Source organism: Acartia tonsa, chromosome 8 (genome assembly GCF_053477335.1).
Source record: "Acartia tonsa isolate MP-2025a chromosome 8, ASM5347733v1, whole genome shotgun sequence".
In the NCBI taxonomy this organism is placed as follows: Eukaryota; Metazoa; Arthropoda; class Copepoda; order Calanoida; family Acartiidae; genus Acartia; species Acartia tonsa.
Window position 1 is genome coordinate 11,566,925 of NC_137267.1, and position 20,798 is coordinate 11,587,722.

The window sequence follows — 20,798 nt, forward strand, 5'->3', positions numbered from 1 at the left end:
CAATATCTGTCATTTCAACTGTAATGTGAGCGAATTTGCATGATAAAAATGAAAGGCAAAATAAGACAATAAAGCAGGTTAGGTGAAGGTAGTCTAAAAATAAAAGTAAAATTTGATCACCAAAAGTAATTTTAAAATTTTCTACTATGGGAAGCTACTAACTCAATTTAGGGAAAGCATGTTCTGAAACTACCATGAGGTCCCAGTACATCCTGTGTAAACCGTTTCTGCGGGGGGTTTTTTCTAACCTAACACTCCTTTGGGTGGGGTGTGTACAGAATCGGAAACTACAGAATTCAGCTGACCTCAGAAATGTCTGAAAACTATAAACATCCGGGATCTCAGGGATAAGACACTGGCCGACAAAATTACCCCTTCTATAGAATACAATTAGTGGTTAAAACGTTTGGACACTTAACTTATTGAAGCAACCAATAAAAATTCAATAAAATTACCCCAATTTGTCAAGCTAACGAATAAGAAACGCTATTATAAAACATTGGGGACAAGTGTAATAAACTATTAAACAGCTTAATGTCCGCTTTTTCCCTCATAAACACACACATTAAACTGTTTTAGCAAATAAGCTATGACTTTGATTTAAACTTTTTTTTATTTTCAATAAAAAAAACACCAAACCTTTCAAATAAAAATACTCCAAATTCGTAGTAGATAAATTTTATTCATAAATTTATTGTATATCTATTAGGTATAATGACTATAAATGGCAGCATTTTTTAACATACCAAACATTATTTTAAAATTACATAGGACCAATACAAATCGTCCGTGATACTACCGTGATCTCAGTATGTGGGATGATTAAAAATAAATTTTCTGTATTAAAATAATGCAAAGCAACAATAAATATAATTTTCAAATGATTGCAAAAAACTTAATATTTATAATAATCTTAGATATTTTTTTTAATAACATATTATAACATTTGAAGTTTTAGATCACTTAAAGATATAAATTTAAACCCACTGTATTTGATGATTTTAATCACTAAAAAGTGCTTTCTTTTTATATTTTATTATCATTAGAAACCATTATGTCCATAAGTGCCATGAAGGTCGCAGTACGACCTGGAGGTCAAAGGTTCGTGGCTCTCTGAGGTGTGCACCTTTCCCAGATCAAAGTGGCTGCTCACCCTAAAAAGGGGAAAAATTATAAAAATATTACAAAAGTTGAAGCTCTTTATAGTGTCTATTAAAAAGGGGATAATTTTTAAAACTTTTGGCGGAAGGATGTCATCATATTAGAATAGTACATTATTTTAATATGACGTCATACATAATTTTTCGGCCAAAAGTTTTTCATAGGTAAAATAAAGAGCTTCCAAAAGTTTTGAAAATTTCATGTTTGTATGGACAAATATAATTTACAGTCCAGTCTTTTCTTCCTTTTTCTTCTTTTTGATAAGTTGATAATAGTTATATATCGCATCGTATTATAGACAGCTTACCGCGGATAAAAAAATGCCGAAGGCACGGGATAACAAAACTGATTATGATTGATTATATTTGTAGAAAACTGGACATAATAAGATGGCTGAGAACCGGTTCTAATCCAGCGGATATCAATCTGTTTGGAAGCCATACAATTAAATTAAAATTGTACCTGTTGTGTTTTCTACAATTTGATTCTTTTGGTTCCCTCAATGAAGGTTTACTAAGTCTGTAGGAATCACTATCTGAACTGTCCTAAAAAATAAAATTTGGTTCAGAAAAACTAAAAACAGTTAATAATTTTAGGAAGATAAAGGTTTTGGAATTTTTGTTGGGGTTGGGGGAGGGGGCGGTCACCTAACCTCCACCTACTTAACCCTTCCTTTATAAACATTAATTATAAATAAAATATAACTTATAAATCCTTTTGTGTTTATAAAATATATTCTTTTTTATGACTTGTTTAGGTGTGAAAGTTATAAAACAATAAAAAAAGTACATTCATATAACAATATCGAAAACATTTCTATAGAATAGAAAAAAGTGTCAATTCCAATGAAAAAAGTACATCTTAAGTTATATAAAAGCATCAATACTTTGGTGACATAAACTTAAAACTCTTTTGTTTGTCTTCATTTCAGTAGCGCAGCTACTCTATACCCAGGGTATATCTGCCATATCGTAGAGCATACAAAAATAATAATGTGAAAAATTAAGTCAATTCAATAGATAAATTTAAAGCCTTCTCCAAAGCTTGAATACTAATTGCTATGCAATTTATATTTAATATATAAAAGTATTGCATTTGTTAAAAGATTTCATTCTATTCACCCAAAAAATGAAATAACTCGCCAAACAGAAAATAAACACATATATATTTTTTAATATTCCTAAAACGAGGGACAGCGAAAAGTGGAGAAGTGGGAAAGGAAACCCCTAAAAAAGAGATGGATAATAGACGTATATTTATGACGTCACACATGACATTTTGCGCTGTCCCCTATAACGAGAATGATGTAAAATACTTACATAATGAACATCTTGACAGGATTGATAATTTCTCAGATTTTTACCATTCATTGGTCCATATGGATCATCTTGTCCCTGTTAAATGTAAAAAAAAATTCACTGCAAGACAAATATAAATGCTGTCCATTTGTTAGTTAATATGCTTTTATGAGAACACGGCTTATTTTTTATTGGAGGAATAGTTACTGGCATTGTCATATTTTTTTTATAACTGCACTGATCATTGTAAAGTAATTAGTATATGTACAATTAACAAACTGCATTACTCTAAAACACAGAAAAGTAGCTCCTCACCGGAAATAAGTGAGAAAATACAAAATATAGTGGTATAATCTCAATAAGTGACGAGTGCACCACAACCCATCCCCCTCCACCAATTCCCTCTCCCTCCCATTTAACTTTTAAAGGTTCTTCTAAAAAACTTAACTTATCCTCTAATAAATATTTATCGTATTATAGACAGATTTCCAAGGATATTTATTCCATGATCTTATTTTAGTATTCGTGGAAAATTGTCTATAATACGATGCTATAAATGATTTTTTAGTATTGCTGAGAACCGGTTAACATTAATCGGTTTCGACGCCATACTGGAAAAGTATTAAAATACGTTTACAAAAAAAAATAAATGCCTATGGTCCGATTTAGTTGTTAGGAAATTGAGCACAATTCTACAATGAATAAACGTTGCAGACAACTTAATTAGGTTAATAATGTTTTTACCTGGATATTTTGATTTGTGTAGTCGGCTAATCGATCATTCCCAGACCCTGCAATCATTAAAAATAAACATGATTATCATTACTTGTAATATTAAGCAAGACTCGGCAATAGCTGGTTTTTTTTGGGGGGGGTGGTTAGAAGCTGCAACCTCTCTTTCAGTTTTGCTAATAAGCCGAAACTATATCTTTTTATTCAGCTTAATAAGCCGCCAAATTTAAATATGTTTTAACTAAAGACGGTAGAACTGTAAAATTTAAACCATAGGCTAGTAGAGCAAAGCTTTCTGTCTACATATATAATACATCCATTCTGATTAAGCTAATAATTACTGCTAGACTTATTGTAATCTGTTTTTCACGGAGAAAAACCAAAATTTCCGGCGGGTAGGGCGGGGGGGGGGTAAATACTGAATTGCCCATCTAGAAATATTTTCATACTTTACTACAGAACATCAAAGTTTAAAAACAGATTGCAGTAAGGAAAGAACATTTTTTATTTATAATGAAATATAATTTATAAATTATTACAGAAGATGATTAAAGTCTCTCAACAGATAATTACGCGCGTCATACGCTAAAATAACCAATGAGAGGACAGTAAAAATTTTACCATTGGTCAATTACAGTGTATACTGGCCTCGCATTGGCTATTCTATTGAATGACGTCATAATCTGTCAAAGGACTTTAATCAATTTCATTATTACAAATGGTAATCTATAATACAAAGTTGCTTGATGTCTGTCTGTCTGTCTGTCTGTCTGTCTGTCTGTCTGTCCGTCCGTCTGAAGCTTAAGATCTCGGTAACCACTGAACCAATTGGATTCTACTCTTTAGGGTATATACCTATCGGTCCTGTGGTGGTTTTAAGCTATTTTCTTGGGGGGTGGGACACCCCCAACCCCCCTAAAATTGAAAATTCTCCCCCTCCCATTTTTTTTGCAGAAGATTTCCTTGGTCCTTTTTTTGCAGAAGATTTCTTTGGTCCTTTTTTTCTTCTGAAGATTTCCCTGGTCCTTTTACGAATTTCACCTTAATTTTTTTATCACATCTTGGGGCAAAGCCCCTAGAGGCTAGGGGCGAAGCCGTTAGTAATATTATATGTATATCTTACCTATAGGACTTCTACGTTTAAGAACAGATTGTAGAACTGGAAGAACAGGTTTGCTCTCTGATAGATTATTTGATACTAGCTTCTTCCCAAACTTCTGTTGACCTATATACATTTATCATTAATTATTTTCGTTTATATGATAGAATTGTCTCATATAGGTTTAAATTTCTTATAATTCTCAATTAATTGAATAACTTTATACGAAAAAAAATGTATTCAGTTGTTAATACTTTGTTTATAATTAAGGATCATGGAAAGTAAACGAAGTAGCGGTTTTTTACGTATTTTCACAGTGCCTTTTGATAGGTTATTTTAGGTTAGGTTAGGTGATTGTTGATGATAGCCCTGTAGGGACTAGAAATAGGAGAAAAACTACTGTGAAAATACGACGAAATATGCGTCTTTGTTTTCTTCCAATGATCAAAAACATCTTTTTTTGTTGTTTCTGCACTAAATTGATTATAAGAATTTTTTTTAAATCCTAATAATTAAAAAAACAGAAAACTTACTTAGATTATCTAGTGCAGTTATTTGACTGGATACAGTTTGGACCTGGTGTTCTTTAGCTTTTCTGTCAGTCACTTCGGGCCAACCCTCGCTATTCTATAACAAAAATATTATCCTTAGGACCATTCAATTATAATCAAATAAACAAGGATGATGATATACTTAATAGCGAATTTCTAAAATCAGACTTTAGGACAAACAAACATCAACATTGTAAAGTGTAAGAACTTAAAAAGTATAATATAGATTTATAATTTTAAACATATATATATGTATAAAAATATGTTGCGAAATTGACAAAATACAGGATCAGTTATCATGCAAATATAAAGAACACTTGTATAAAGTCTAAATTAATATAAATAGATATCCGTTACGGATAGTCGGACACCCGGACAGACGGTAAGACGTACCGAGCCTATTTATAGAAAGCTTCGCTTTTAGAAATAAGATATCATAGAAAGATGTAGATAAAGAAAATAAATTCAATAGGAAGTACAATTAAATGGAATATTTTTTTTAAATTCTAAAACAGTGGTATTCAAAGAAAAAACATCCTTACATACGTATTATTTCTAGTTTACTTCAGTCAATTACTTATATTTTCTTAAACTTACAAATATTCTGTTTTTAAAAGCGAAACTTTTCTATAATTAGGGACGGTCCGTCCGTACGTCCGTCACAGAGAGTTAGCTCTTTTAGTTAATTTAAACAGGTAACAATTGTCCTATCGATTGTTATAAGCGAAGCATCTCTATAAACAAGTCCCAAAAATGTAAGTATGTCCTTAAACAGTATCATCTATTAATGCAGTTTTGCAACAACTTTTCTTAAAATATTGGTTGTACTGATGCATTAATATTCTGCTAATTCAGTTCTTTTAATCTACAAGTGTTAATGTTTGTTTGTCCTTCCATTTCAGAGCTTCGCTTTTATGGATGTTGTCATCCTTGTTTAGATAGATATCTAGATACCTCGTGATTGCAGGATCCATTAGAGTTAGCCTCTGGCCTGATACCGGTTATCTTGAACATGTTTGAGTTTGTGTGGGACAGGGCATGGTACACTAGTGAACTAACAACAAATTTTATTTTTAAAACAATTTTTAATTTCTAATCTTAAGCTGTTATCAAATCAACATAATCATTGTCATAAAGCAATTATTAGAAGCTGAGGCTACTCTATAAATAGGGTTGGTCCGTCTGACTGACCAAGAAAGTTAACAAAAATTGGATTTACTCAGGGGCTATTAAAGGTAGAGATCTAATTGTTCTTATGTAATTCTCATTTACTATAAAGAATGTTTGATCATTTTATAACATTAGAATCCCGTCTGCTGCTCGACTGCTTTTTAGCTCTTTTAATTTTTTCGCTTTTAACATTTTTTAACTGGTTTTGATATTGGTCAGGGGAATCTTAACAATGCGTTAAAAAAGTAAAATTCCTGTGTTTGACATTGACTTTTGACTCCAATCGTCCAGACTTCCAGCAAAATTCCAGAACAGATATAAAACAGGCAATACCCATACCTAAACATCAAATATTTTTGTATATTTCCATAACAATGATAAAAAAAAGCCTATCTATAGGTTTCTTTTATAGTTTGAAGAAGGTTACCTCCACCCTCCAAAGAGAAATCGCCCCAGAAAAATATTTAAGGTAATGGGTCAACTCTTACCCCCCCCCCCCAAAGACACACACACACACACCGCTGGATATTAATTCCGCTTGAACAATGAAAAAATTAAATTTATTAAAATAGCAGAGCATCTGTCTCTATCTAAGTATCGGAATGCAATAAAAGAAAGAAAAATTTGGCCAATTTGAGACAAATTTTAATATTACTAACATCAAACAAAACGTTCAACATTTTCTTCAAATGAAAAACCAAATCTATTGAAGACAGATTTAGATTTAAAAAAAAAAGAAAAATGAATAAATTCCAAATATGAGCGTGCGGAAGGTGAGTGTAAAGGGATGGCAACACCCCAATGAAAACTGAAATTGTAAAGACTTCCTTACAGTCTTTTTTACTCATACAAATATTGCACCCCCCAAAAAAACCTGTGCACGCCACTGATTCTAACCAGTTTGTACAGAGGAAACATCTATTTCGAAGCGATTTTAAAAATATTTATGTCTTGCATCAAATTGAACCGTTGAAAAGTAGATGTATGCTATCAAACACTATACTTTAGTCAAACTGCTCGTAATTAAAAGAAAATTTATTTAACTTTTTAAACACTAATTAAAAAATTACGAAACTTAAATTGAAGGTTAAACTTTATTTCATTTAAAGGTCATTTCATTATCCTAAAGTATGTATGAAAGATACTTTTCATAGGAACCAGGACAGTTTTATGCTATTTTTCTGCAATTTAACAATTTAAATACAGAGCCTCTTTATGCTAGGGACGCAACTGCTAGTCATTACTAATTCTGATATAACAAATAGCGTATCTGTTAAATTATAGTACAAAACTTATTTTTTTATATGAAATTTTTTATTTGAATAAAGAAAAATCCGTAGATTTAATGATAATACCTGCTATTAAAACAACAAAAACTCCGCCCACACTGTCCAAACTTAACTCGTTGGCAGAGGCTTTCTTGTTCTTTATCTAAAATTATAAAAGTATTTTTAAGTTTATAAAAAAATGTTATATAGTAATTTTGAACCAACAAATTGTTTTGATTGACTGGCGAAATTACACTATTATTTTTAGCTTCTTATAATTGTAAAATATAATTATTGACTAATCAGTAATCGCAGAACAAGTAAAGAATTTAATCCGGCGCTTTCACACAATGTAACTTTTTAAGCTCTGATACCTCACAATCCTTATTTTTTAAATAGGTTGAAAATCTAGGAGGGATGTGTAGTTTTTCGTTTGTTTGTTTAAAAATTTAGGTTAGGTTAAGTTAGATTTTATTGGGTACTGGGTAAAAACGCAGGGTTAGGACCCCCCCCCCCCCTGCAGGGATTAGCCATGGACGAAAAATTATGGAAAGGGGGGGTTATAAGTGCTTAACAGGCATTCTTTGTGACAGTTATTCTTAAACCAACCAACCAATGAGAACAAGAGTAATAATGTACCAACCAATAAACTGACAAAACTATATACATAATGAAGGTTAAACACACAGACACGATAGCGTAGCTACTAAAAAAATACTCACGTCACACTTTCCGCCGCCCCTTCTTTGCTTCCACCATCTATTCTTTAGAATGTGTAGCCGTCCCGCCTCTTGTAATTGTAATATAGCACTTGAGATGGGCACTCGGTATGGCGACCCTAAAAAAATAAATCTTTATATTTCAAGGCATTAAGATAAATCAGACATGCTAGAATCGTCTTTTCGATTTAAAACCTATGGTGAGCTTGCAACTATATGGAAGCTCTTATAAGCGTAGCAGGCCTATAATTAGTATTAGACATTTACATCCTTTTAAAACATTTTTAAATCAATTTAAAAAATTTGATTGATTTAAAAAGTAGCTTTCTCTAAAGTTCCCTAGCAAAATTAGGATAGCTTTCGATGCCTTTGGCCTACCTACTCTATTGACATCAGGAAATACCCTAAACCCCATCTCTTTTCTTCGTGTTTCTTTCCCCCTTCCCTTTCTCTTTCCCTCTGCTATGACGTCAATAGAATATGTAGGCTAAAAGCGGTGACATCTATCCCCATTTTCCTAGTGCACTAAACACAGCTACATTTAAAAATATTGATTCCTTGGACAACATCTTAAATATTGTTCAAATATGTAAGTATATATAATGTCCAATGATGTCTCCTTTTTTATTTTTATGAGTTTTATACAAACCTAAAGACATCGGAATCTAAAAACAATAACAAAAAGATTTAAAATTAATTATTGAAAGCTTTATTTAATATTATCATAACTAAAACATTTGGTTTTGGTTTTTATTTACCAAAATGGTAAGTGTAACGTTTTTGTAAAACCGCGCGCATAGACGCTATAAGGATTTATTTTTCTGAAATAAACAAGGATGATAAGATCCATGTTTGCTACGCTCTAGATAATCTAAAAATCAGACGACTTTTGATTTTCATTATTAAAGATTTGAAAATCATTATAATTCAAATAAAAAAAGATTTTTTGCTGTTTAATAAAATGTTAGAAATACATTGGATTAAAATATTTGTAATTGTTCTAATGTAATAAGAATTTTGTGTTCTGTTCCTTAGGGTATTATATCCAGAAATTGCCTTTTTAACACCTCGCAATTAATATACTATGGGATAAAATATTTGTAGTTTAAACACGTTAAAATAAGAGTATGTCCATATACCCATATGGTTATTGAAAAGGTTCTTTAAATTATGGAATTTTTGCATTTTTTATTTTTATCATCTTGTAACTTAATATAAAAGAATCTTTTTTTATTACAGTTATGATCATTGATAATCATTAATCATTGTTAAAATTGTAACGAAATTTATGGCTAAACAACCTTGATGGGAAGGAGGTGTCTTTAAAACCACCTTCTCCCCTGATCAGTGTTAAAACAAAACCTAATTTACATAAAATTAATCTTTACTGTAATAAAGAACCATATCAGTTTGGCGGTTTGCGAGAGCTTAAGCTATAGATTGACAAACAACCATCCTATTTCTTTTACAAAATAATTTTGCTGTAGTGCAACTTTAATCCAATGTAAGTACGGCAGCGCCTTGTGATTTTGCCACCTGCTTTCCTAAACTGATCTATCTCAATCAGAAAGAACAAGAAAACTGGCGGTTTCCCTCGTCATTTTTGTTTGTGTATATTGTCAACCACACTGGATTGCACCCACATTGAAGACCTTTTAAACAGGTAATTAAGCGAAATTTAGGTAACAATTGTATTGTAATTTAATAAATGAAACTTATATGAGTCTGGAGTTCTTTTATTTTTAACTATTTACTATTTTTAACACCTTTAAGTATGACACAGACTCATCATCTCCATATCACAAATTGGTTTTGTGGGGTTTAATGAAAAGAGCATGCTAATGTTATTTTATATCAATTACTTTGTTATAGAAACCATCTTATATCTTTTGACCAATATGTGTCTATACAAAAAAAGGATGTTTTTTAGCATTTTAATATTCACTAATTTTATTATTGTTATTAATTGTGCAAGGTACCTATTTTTTTTTTATAAAATTAAGCTTCCACATTCTTGTTTTCCTGTTTACCTAACCCCTGCGGGGAGCCCTAACCCTGCGGGCCTAAAATTTGAAATATAGCACTAATAATTAAATAGGTACAAAATCTATACTTTTATAACTTTTCTATGAACATATTGAATTTGGCGGTAAATACACTAAAAAAAGTTGTGTTGTGTAAGATATTTGGTTGAATTATTAGGTTCAATTAGATTTAATTGCAGAGGATTAGCGCTTATGACATCCCCATATATTGTTTTATGTAGTTTTTTCACGGGGATAAAGGGATCAGTAAAATAGATGTTTTCCTATAAAACCACCCCATAACTTTTTTTGTCTGTAACTTTGAGTATTTTCAAATTTTCCTATCCCTTTGAATATAGTGACCCTAGAAGCTAGTGGTGCACCCACTAATATATTCTATAACAATTATGTTTTTCGACTTATTTACAAATCTCTTTAACTAAATATTATTGCAGTATAATTTGTTTAATTTCCTGATATTTGTGTGCAAAACAAATGTTTTGTTTGTTAAAATTGTTTAATAAAAGGATGTTAATGGTTTTATGGCATCAAGATGTTTAGTTGCTTGACATCTCTATAAGTATCCTCTTCCCTCACTGACTAACTGACTTACTCGACGATCGTTTTTTCCCTTAGAATCAACGCTATAAGAATACTTTTTTACATGAGTATAGAAATAGTGTCTTTATTAAACTGTATAACATTTTACTATTTTTTAATATCAAAACCTTTGTAATCGTAATGTAGGGTCATTTTTTAGACTTGTCATTTCTACAGTTTTGGCACAACCCTACAAATACTCAACAATCGCAATTTGTGTATTTTGATGGATAACTTGCCTCGGGAAGATAAAACTCAGGAGTTAAAGGTAATGTCTGATTTATATAAAATCACATTGAAGTTTTTCCCTTTTTCTATCCGATTTCCTTTAACTTTTTTGACAGCCAAGAAAATATGTAAAAATGAGGTAACAGTTATTTATCGCATCGTTTTATGGACAGCTTTTCATGGACATTGAAATAATACATTATAAGATTTAAACACAACTGGTATAATTTTTTTTAAAGCGGGAGGACATTATCTTCATATAGAGATGCTGCGTTATGCTTATAGGAAAAGTCATACTTTATTTATATTTTTCTTAATCAATTATATCAAAGAGCAAATATATATTTTAAAATCCTCGCTCTAGACATTGTGGATAATTTGTTAAAAATTCCTTTCACATTTATATATTTTGTTTGTTTGTTTTTACCCTAGTTCTCAAAGACAAACTATTAATACTTTCTCTTATTCTTTAGCTTAAAAAGTTTAATACTTTTATTAGACCTTAATTGGTTTGTTGAAACCAGCAGTTTCTAACTTTTAACTACAGAAGTTGTAATTTTGTTTATCATCATTACAGATGTATGTACATCTCTATATAATCCATTGTCTTATCCCTCATGATCCCTGGTCTAACAGTTGTTAAATCTTTATTCTAAACTATCGGATATGCCCCCTATAGAGCCTCTAGGGGCAATTAAAGAGGAAGGATTGAATTCGATAACAGCATATTTTATTTTAGATTTAAAAAGAAAAAAAAGGTTTTGGTCAGGGTTATTTTTTTCTAGGGGCTATTTTCTTGGATGGGTTGTGGTACCCTCCCCCAAAATAGTTATAAACCCATCCAGGATCTATTAATAGATTAACTGTACAGAAGAACCATATCGGTTCAGCCAGGGATAAGGGATGGGAAACCTGACCGAAAATTAGGTCTCAGCCTCCTTTTAAAAGTGATGGGGCAACTTTTCTTTTTTGCCTATAAAATCAACTCATTTTCGCCAGTTCATTATTGGCTGTAGGCCAATATCCAATAGCCTGAAACTTGCTTTTAGCATTAACCAATTATTAATAACAAACGCGTCCCCCAGTTTATTATTGGCTAAATTAATTCAAGCAAACATAAATTTCTGCTATTAGAAAGACAACAATGGAAAGTTTCTGCTATCAGAAGGACAACAATATATATGACGTTCAATCACATCAACTTATTATTAAATCTACACATTAATAAATGTCCATATAGCAAAACATAAATTGAGAGATCGTTTTTTGAAGACTGAGTAGGATTCAACATTTTATACTTTAGAACAATGTGAAAAACTCATTGTCTTTAGACAATTTAAAAGTTACATTTCATGTGGAATTGATAACCCACCTAAATGATTACAAATACAAAACTAGTTCAATGTGTAAATAAAAGTGTACTGTGTTTTGTTAAAAAAAATTTTTCATTAATTTTGGTAAAAATTATTGCACACTTAATTGAACTTTTCTGTTAATATTTAACGTAAAATAAATTTTTTTTAAAATTCTTTATTTATATGTATGCTATGGAACAATTAGTTGATAGAATGTTACCCATGTACTTATTCAAATCTACTTAATTTATTTATTAAAGCTGGGGGGCTAAAGCGGTGTATATTTCTAAATACAAATTTTGGGGTGAAGTAGATCCCCCCTTAAAATGTTTGAAAATAAATCAGATTTAACCATCTCAAAAAAACTTTTTTTTTAAATGGGGGGGGGGGTTGGCGAAGTAATAACGGGATTCTACTTAAAGCCACTAACATATTGGTTCTTTGGAAAGTTTTTATTATATTTTATGATTGGTGAAATCAACTACCTGAATTCTATTCTATACTTTTTTTCTTTGCATTCATATAATAGCTATTTCATCATTGTTCATAGTTTTCAAATCTAACTACTGCGTCATCCCGAAACTAGTTTTTTAGGCCTAGTTGGAAAATAGGCCTGGAATAATATTTTCTTACGTTTCCCATCCCTTATCCCTGGGTTCAGCGGTTAGCGAGATCCTTCGGTACAGACAGACAAACATCCTGTTATTATATATTATAAGGATATATTACTACCTGGTGTGAAAGCGATGCCATAACCTTTAGAATCCAGGAGTCCACCAACTTGAATTAGATCGCAGTTTCTTTCTGATTAGTTTCACAGATATTAACAAATCGTTCTAAAGCTTTATAACTTTTTATTCGTCAGTACTCTGAATCAAATTTGTTTCAAATTTGCTTTTGAACCTTATTAACTTAGTCCCCTTGGGGATAACGAAACTGGTGTGAATCTAATTTTTCTCTTATTTTAAAGCTATAATACTATGCGATGAATAACTATTCCGTCATTGATCCCTCACTTCCTAGAAAAACTCAATGACATATCAACCATGTACCATTTGTTTCAAACAAGTTTGAGTATTTATACATTTCAGGAAAGTTTTTTTTATAAGAGTATGAACATAGGGGGGGGGGGGGTTGTATTTAAAACGGTGCATTTACTTTCTATGCATATTAAATTGCAAAGCAATAAATTGAGCAAGTCAACCATATAAGACCTTGTGTACCCTCAAGGTTAAACAGCATTTTAAAACCTTCTCTGAAAACATTCAGCCTAGCAATTACAAAAAAAGTGATGCATATTATTATTATAGATTTGTATTAAAATTACAAAATCGAGTGCAATTTATTTCATTTCCTTTAAAAACTAAGCTTGTTCTAAGAAACTTAAAGTTTTGAACTAAAAGGTTGATCGTATTTTGTGAATTTTAAAGCTTAAACTTTACAAAATTGATAAAAGACTTTTTTGCGGATTTTTCAAAACATCCGAAAATTATTATGATTGATAGTGTCTACAAAATTTGTCCAAATACAATACCAAGAACAAAACCTATTCCTATAAAAAATATACATAAGGTTTCAAATAAATTGATTTTCTTATTTTTGAAGTAATTTAAGTTTTTTTTAAATAATTAAGTCGGTTGTAAGGTACTAAAACGCAACAAAATAAAAGAAGAAAATTGCCAGTATGAACAAATAGTAAGATCTTTAATTTGACACCTTACTTTTTAAATTCTGTTGAGCAGTTATTGAAAAAATCTATTAAAAGCGAAGCTTTTCTATAATTAGGGTCGGTCCGTCCGTACGTCCGTCCGTCCGTCCGTCCGTCACGGATAGCTTTTTTCGTTAATTTAGACATGTTAGAATTGTCCTATCGATTTCAAATTTTGCATGGTGATTCCTTTAGTAGTTAGGTACGATTTAGAAAGCGTAGCAACTCTATAATCATTACCAAAACGTCCGTATGTCCATTTTAAACATGTTGATTTTTTTTTACTTTTTTGAATAGTTTTTTTCGTTAATTTAGGCATGTTAGAATTGTCCTATCGATTTCAAATTTTGCATGGCGATTCCTGTAATAGATAGGTACGAGTTAGAAAGCGTAGAAACTCTATAATCATTACCAGAATGTCCGTAGGTCCATTTTAAACATGTTGATTTTTTTTACATTTTTAAAAACAAATTTGTATGTGACCTAATTATCCGATTGGTCTGATTTTTGGTATACTGATTCCTGGGACAACAAAGTACAATATTATAAGCGAAGCAACTCTATAATCAAGTCCTAAAAATGTAAGTATGTCCATAATCATTATCCTGTATCAAGTAGTTTTTCAACAAATTTACTTACGATTTTGCTTTGACTCTTATACTTTCGCATTCTGATTATTCAGTTATGACATAATACAAGTGTTAATGTCCGTTTGTCCTACCGTTTCAGAGCTTCGCTTTTATGGATGTTGTCATCCTTGTTTTTTAACCTCGTTTTAATCAAAACTTTAAACCTAAATATTTTCTTTCACAGGCATAAAAAATATGTGTTTATATATATGACTTTAGAATGAGAAAAATATTACGAATCCATTCTAAGCAAAATTGAAAAAGTTTTATAAAATTATTTTAAAAAATATAGGTTTATTTTAAGAATCATAATTTTCGGCTTTAAACTGACTTAAAAAGTAAGGTGTCAAATTAAAGATCTTACTATTTTTGTTCATACTGGCAATTTTCTTCTTTTATTTTGTTGGGTTTTAGTACCTTACAACCGACTTAATTATTTTTTTTAAAAAAATTAAATTACTTCAAACATAAGAGGTCTACAAAAAAAAAAGATTGCATATCTGAATTCTATGAAAAATTTTACATTTACTACGTACTAAAAGCACCGGCTAGCTATTCTAAATAAAAAGCAAAACAGTAAAGACACCTTCTTTCAAGATTATGTTGCATTTAACCCCTAAAAAAAGTACTAGTAACTAGAAAAAAACATAAAAGGGAGAAAATATTGGGTAGTAGCCAACCTTATTTAAATTGTCACAAATGTAAGATGAGTGAGGGGTTTTATTGCTTAACATGAACTTTGAGTGAAAGCACATGAAAAGGATCAGTGCTAGGTTTTCCAAAACTATGGAATGATCAGACTCGCCGTTCACGAGATCTTACTATACACACACTAGCATACATCCAGATACTTTAGTTGTAGAATTGCAGTCTCAACAAACAAAGAAAAATAATTTTGAAAGGCACTTAAATGTCTCATCGATGTCTGACTTTTTCTTTTTACTCTAGGATTTACAACCATTTACCAGTAATGTCTTTCTATTGAACTTAGGTAAAAAAGGACAAACGGAAATTTTGGAACATTTTACATCCTAGATTTGATTCAGTTGTGTTGCTTATTTTCTCAGCTAGATTAACTAAAATGTATACAAATTGTGAAAAAAATATAAAAATAAAACCTTCAAGTGTAAAATAGAAATAATCTAGCTAAAATTTCAAAATGTTTAATATCCTAGATTAGTAATATGGAATCTAAAGAACAATAATCTAGGATTTATATTTGAAAATTTCTATGTGAAATAAGTTATAAATAGATGAGTTTACGTACAATATATCAACAATCTCTTTTCTCTCTCTTTAGTTGCGATGCTACTACATAACTTAATATGAATTTCTTGGCTGCTATTAGCAATAGACTGCTATGTTTGGCATTACAAAAATGCCATGGAAACATGGAGAGTAAATTGGAGGTTGAAATTTCTTAGGAAGACCAGCTAAAATTATTTACTCGATAACTTAATTAGATGTCTGTCCATCGGTTTTGGTGTTGATGATATTTTTAAAGATTTTCTTATTGGTATAGGGAAGGTTTTAAACTATTTTTGATTCTCAACCCTCCCAATAAAATATGAACCCCACAATTTTACTTTTTCTTTTTAAAACTTAATCAAATGGGGGGGGGTCGACGTCCCCCCCTAATCCTAAGTGCCTCCAGAGTCTTATATGGGGCGTAGCGCTAGTTTACTTATATTCTGATACATATGGATGTTGTCATTCTTGTTAGTTGTATGTATTACCATGTATTATACAATCTTTATTTCTATTTTTTTTTAAAAGAACTGTTGTATTTTTGTCTCGGCATAACAAAGATGTTAAAAATAGTAGTTTTGTGATCAATCTGATTTTAACCAAGATAAAAAATCTTGTAATCAAAGGGTTAGGTCTTTAGTTATCATTGATATTCTATAATTTTCTCTGGCCTATAGTTTGTAAACTAATAAATTAATACATTGCAATAATAACAGCTCTATTCTAACTTTACTTAACCAAACTTTAATTTAATGAGTACATTATTAGAAGCAAAACTTCAATATAAATCATCCAAAGTAGAGCAGTCTATCTGTGCCTTCCATATTTAAGAAAAAAAGACAAAGTACATTGTTAAGCACTGGTAACCCTTGCCCTCATATTCTAAAAATAAATTTAAAATAAGGGGTAGAAGGGCGGGGGTAGTACAACTTTAGGTCAGATTAGGTTAGGTTATGTTGAGTACTAGGTAGTCCCACAGGGTCATAGCACCGCATGGTATAAGATAAACTAGCCCTTACTTTATTTTTAATTTATTTCACAAATAATGGCAGGATTTTAGTGCTTAACAAGCACTTTTTGTGAAAACACCAAAAATCCTAATCAACCAGTTCTACTTTTTCAATGGGAAGCATCATATTGGTTTTTAAATGTAGTGGTTGAATTCTCAAAAGTCTAGGAGCGCAGCTATTCAAAAAATTTATGTAAAAACCCTTATTTACATAAAATATAGTTCTTACTTTAGATAGATATATATATTTTCATACTAGCAGCTACGTTCCTAGCCTCTAGGGACTCTCCAATCTAATATGTTTTCCTTAAAAGTACAAATCATCCCATTTAACCAATTTAAAGATATATTATTCTTTAAAACCCTTACAACTTTGTATTAAAGGATAATAGATATTATAATTATGGATATACTTATTCTTGTATATAAATCAAGTGCTAACTTTAGATACATTATTTCAAAGGATTAAACTAAGCAAATACAAGTAAATTATTGGTTTGATTTCCTAACATCCAGTGGTGCTTTCAATCATAACTTTTTTGATTATAGAAACCTAATTTTAATTTTTTTTAAAGAAAACAACATATTTCTTGCCATAGACGGCAAGAGGGGTGTCCCTCCTCTCCCCCCCCCCCCCCCCCCCTCAAACTGTATAACCCTCATTTTACCCCCTCAAACCTTTGAAACCTCTCATTTTAACCCCCTAAAAAACGCCAGTTTCTTGCCTATTAATACTAGATACCGTCCATGCGGGGATAATATAATCTAGAAACTATCACCCAAACCTAACCTAAAACAAGCTTATTTTTTTACTAAATACGTTGTAGCTTTCTAGGGTAAACATATTTTAGGCCAAATTAAAGTCGTTAGAAGTATTCCATCTGATATATTTTTTATTGATTCCTAGTAAGATTAGGTAAAGTTTATAGTCGCAAAGTTACAAGAATAATTTACTTGTATCAAACTGGCAAAAAATGCCGAAACGTAGTAATTTTGCTCTTCATATAATTGAGGAAATTAAACATTGAATATATTTGGTGTATCCAAACTTTATTCCCGGTGATAGATTCTCAGCATAAATATACAATGATCCATAATGATTTGTAAAGGTCAATATACAAAACCAATTTTTTACGTGTGAGGTCTTTTTCAGCTTGTTTAAATAGTGTGCGAACAGCTCTAATTCTTATATTACTATAGTATTCACGCAACCTCCTCCTAATTGCAAAAGAAGTAAGATTTTTCGGTAGTTTGGATGCTTTCAAGTGTATAATACCTACACATCCTTTAATCCCAGGCTCCTCTGAGGAGAATTTGTTATTATGGTGTCTTATTCTGGGACACCTGCCATACTCAGAGAGCGTTTTAAGTCATAATATACTTGAACGCGGAGATGACCTGGCTCTAATCAGGGAAAAGGGAATGTGATTCTGAATTCAAACAATTAGTAAAAATTTCTCCACCTTCTTACCCATTACCCTTTAGATACATCAAAAAAAAGTTTTACGCCAAATCTACAGCAAAATATTTAATTTTTGGCAATTTCTAATAGAATCAATTGGCTTCATGGCAGCCCCTGGATATAATAGCTAGAAAAAAAGTGTCTCTTACTACTCTTAGGCCAAACTATATGGATAATCAAACAATCCAAATTATTTCACTTATTTTGTCCATGTTAAGTGCATAGTGTATTATAAAGTAGCATGAGTAAAATTAAGATTATGCATTCTTGGTAAATAATTAACATTTTAAACAAAACTGCAATCCAACAATAGATAAAATATTGTTAGAAGGCTAATAGAAGCCGTTTCTATTTCCATTTTATAAAAGATATATTAATTCTATTTTTGAGTGTTCCTAAAACTACTCTATAGTTATATCATGTCTAATGGTCTACTTATTGAACCACTTGTTTTGTTCAACCTAGCTATATTATTGTAGTAAAAAGATGTCTGTTCATTAAGATCCCACTCACCACTGGACCTATTGAATTTGGTTTTTGAGATACTAGCGGCTTCGTCCCTAGCCTCTAGGTGCTTTGCCCCAAGAGGTTTGATCAAACTAATTTTTCGTATTTTAGATTTAAAAGAAAACTTGTTTTTTTAATTTTTTAGTGGAGAAGAAATATTTTTTTTTGGGGGGGGGGGGGTTAGTCGACCCCACAATTTTCATTTTAGTTTTAAAAAGAACAAAAAATTTGAGGGGGTGGGATAATTCTCATTTTTTGAGGGGGGTTGGGGGTGTCCCACCCCCCAAGAAAATAGTTATAAACCTTCCCGGGACCTATGAGAAGCTATCCTGTAAAGGAGAACCCGATCGGTTCAGCTGTTATTGAGATCCTTCGCTACAAACAAACAAACAGACAGACATCGCTCTACTTTGTATTATAGATATCCTATATGATATACTAGCGGCTTCGGTCTAGCCTCTAGGGGCTTGGCCCGAAGAGATGATAAAAAAAAGTTAAGGTGAAATTCATAAAAAAAAATAAGAAGGACCAAGGAAATCTCCTGCAAAAAAACAAAAAAAACAAGGATATCTCCTACAAAAAAAAATGGGGGGGGGTGGTTTTTTTAGTTTTTGGGGGGGTTGTGGGTGTCACAACCCCCAGAAAAATAGCTTAAACCCATCACAGGACCAGTAGGTATAATCCCTGAAAAGTAGAGCCCAATCGGTTTAGCGGTTACTGAGATCTTAAGCTTCAGACGGACAGACAGACGGACAGACAGACGGACAGACAGACGAACAGACAGACGAACAGACAGACATCGTTCTACTTTGTATTATAGACAAGGTCTTCAGCCATGTTCCTGATTCACACACTTCCGAAGGCTCAAAGATGTTTTGTGAACCTATTTAAAATGTGGTTATTTCTGTTGGGAGGGTGGTACCCTCGCCTAAAATACTTAGAAACCCCAAGACCTATAAGAAGCTACATTGTATCGGTTCAATACAAAACGACAGACAGAGATCCTGTTACTTTTATATAAGGATTTCGTTATGATACAATGAAAATATCTGTGTTCCTATTTCGTATTGCATAGAATTGGACTCCATGAGGAAGGCATAGTTACCATCCGACTTGATAACCCTCTGCACACCTTCATTGTTACTCTGATAACATTATTCATATCTTATTTATGTCTTTTAGATTCTTAATTATGTTAATACTTGATGATGATATGGGATTTATCAAACTAGTCCCCAAAGTTTTATGATAACTTTTTATTATTCGTTGGCTTAACTTTGGGTATTTATTATTGAATTTTGATTGGTTGGTTCAGGTGTCCAAACATTTCAACCTCTAATTGTAAACTACAAAAGTGGTATTTGTGTGTATCATCAATAGGGATGTACATCATTTTATCGGCCATTGTCTTATCCCTTTAAATACCTTGGTTTATCCAAGGATCTTAAGGAATAAGACAATGGCCGATACATTGATAGATATCACCAGTAATAATAAACAAAATAATCCCTTCTACAGTTTAAAACTTATGGTAGAACCAACCAATTGAAACTCGATAAAAGTCCCTAACGATTTAGATAAAGTTGACATTTAAATTGACAAATATACGGATATACACATTATAGATAATTATAGAGTAGCTTCGCTACTTATAAAAATATACTAAGAATACTAAACTGCACTTATAAGGAAAAGATAAATCTGTACCAAGTTGGCAAAACTTTTCATTAATCCCAAATTAGCCTAACAGTAAATAAAACTATTCTCAAAGAGAAAAAATAAAAGCGTTTTTTAAAAGGAATAATTGTTTTTAAATATCTTCATGACAATAGATTTTCTGGAACGTTTTGGCTTTGAAAAATGTAATATAAAGTGTTATTTGATAAAAATCTAACTGCATTATTTGAAGAAAAAAAAAGGAAGTGTTTTTATAGTGCCTAAAAATGACGTCATACTGGCCTACCATTGCATTGGTCCAATAAAATGCATACTGGCCTGCACGTGGTAATTTAGTCTGTGTATTGGCCTAA

At 31.3% G+C, this 20,798-nt stretch overlaps 1 protein-coding gene across 1 annotated transcript in view; it reads right to left on the reverse strand.

The window, feature by feature from the left end:
* Positions 1–677: 677 nt before the first annotated feature.
* Positions 678–20,798, reverse strand: part of LOC145325996 (glutamate receptor ionotropic, kainate 2-like) — a 70,092-nt gene continuing 49,971 nt past the window's right edge. Inside the window, exons 27-38 of the mRNA XM_080169057.1 lie at positions 19,826–19,913; positions 12,938–13,009; positions 8,002–8,117; positions 7,367–7,442; positions 6,266–6,350; positions 5,796–5,895; positions 4,824–4,917; positions 4,315–4,416; positions 3,204–3,250; positions 2,481–2,555; positions 1,624–1,706; positions 678–1,154 (exon numbers count right to left, since the gene is read on the reverse strand). Coding sequence (XP_080025183.1) covers positions 1,043–1,154; positions 1,624–1,706; positions 2,481–2,555; positions 3,204–3,250; positions 4,315–4,416; positions 4,824–4,917; positions 5,796–5,895; positions 6,266–6,350; positions 7,367–7,442; positions 8,002–8,117; positions 12,938–13,009; positions 19,826–19,913 — 1,050 coding nt within the window. The 3' untranslated portion in view covers positions 678–1,042. The remainder of the gene's footprint in view (positions 1,155–1,623; positions 1,707–2,480; positions 2,556–3,203; positions 3,251–4,314; positions 4,417–4,823; positions 4,918–5,795; positions 5,896–6,265; positions 6,351–7,366; positions 7,443–8,001; positions 8,118–12,937; positions 13,010–19,825; positions 19,914–20,798) is intronic.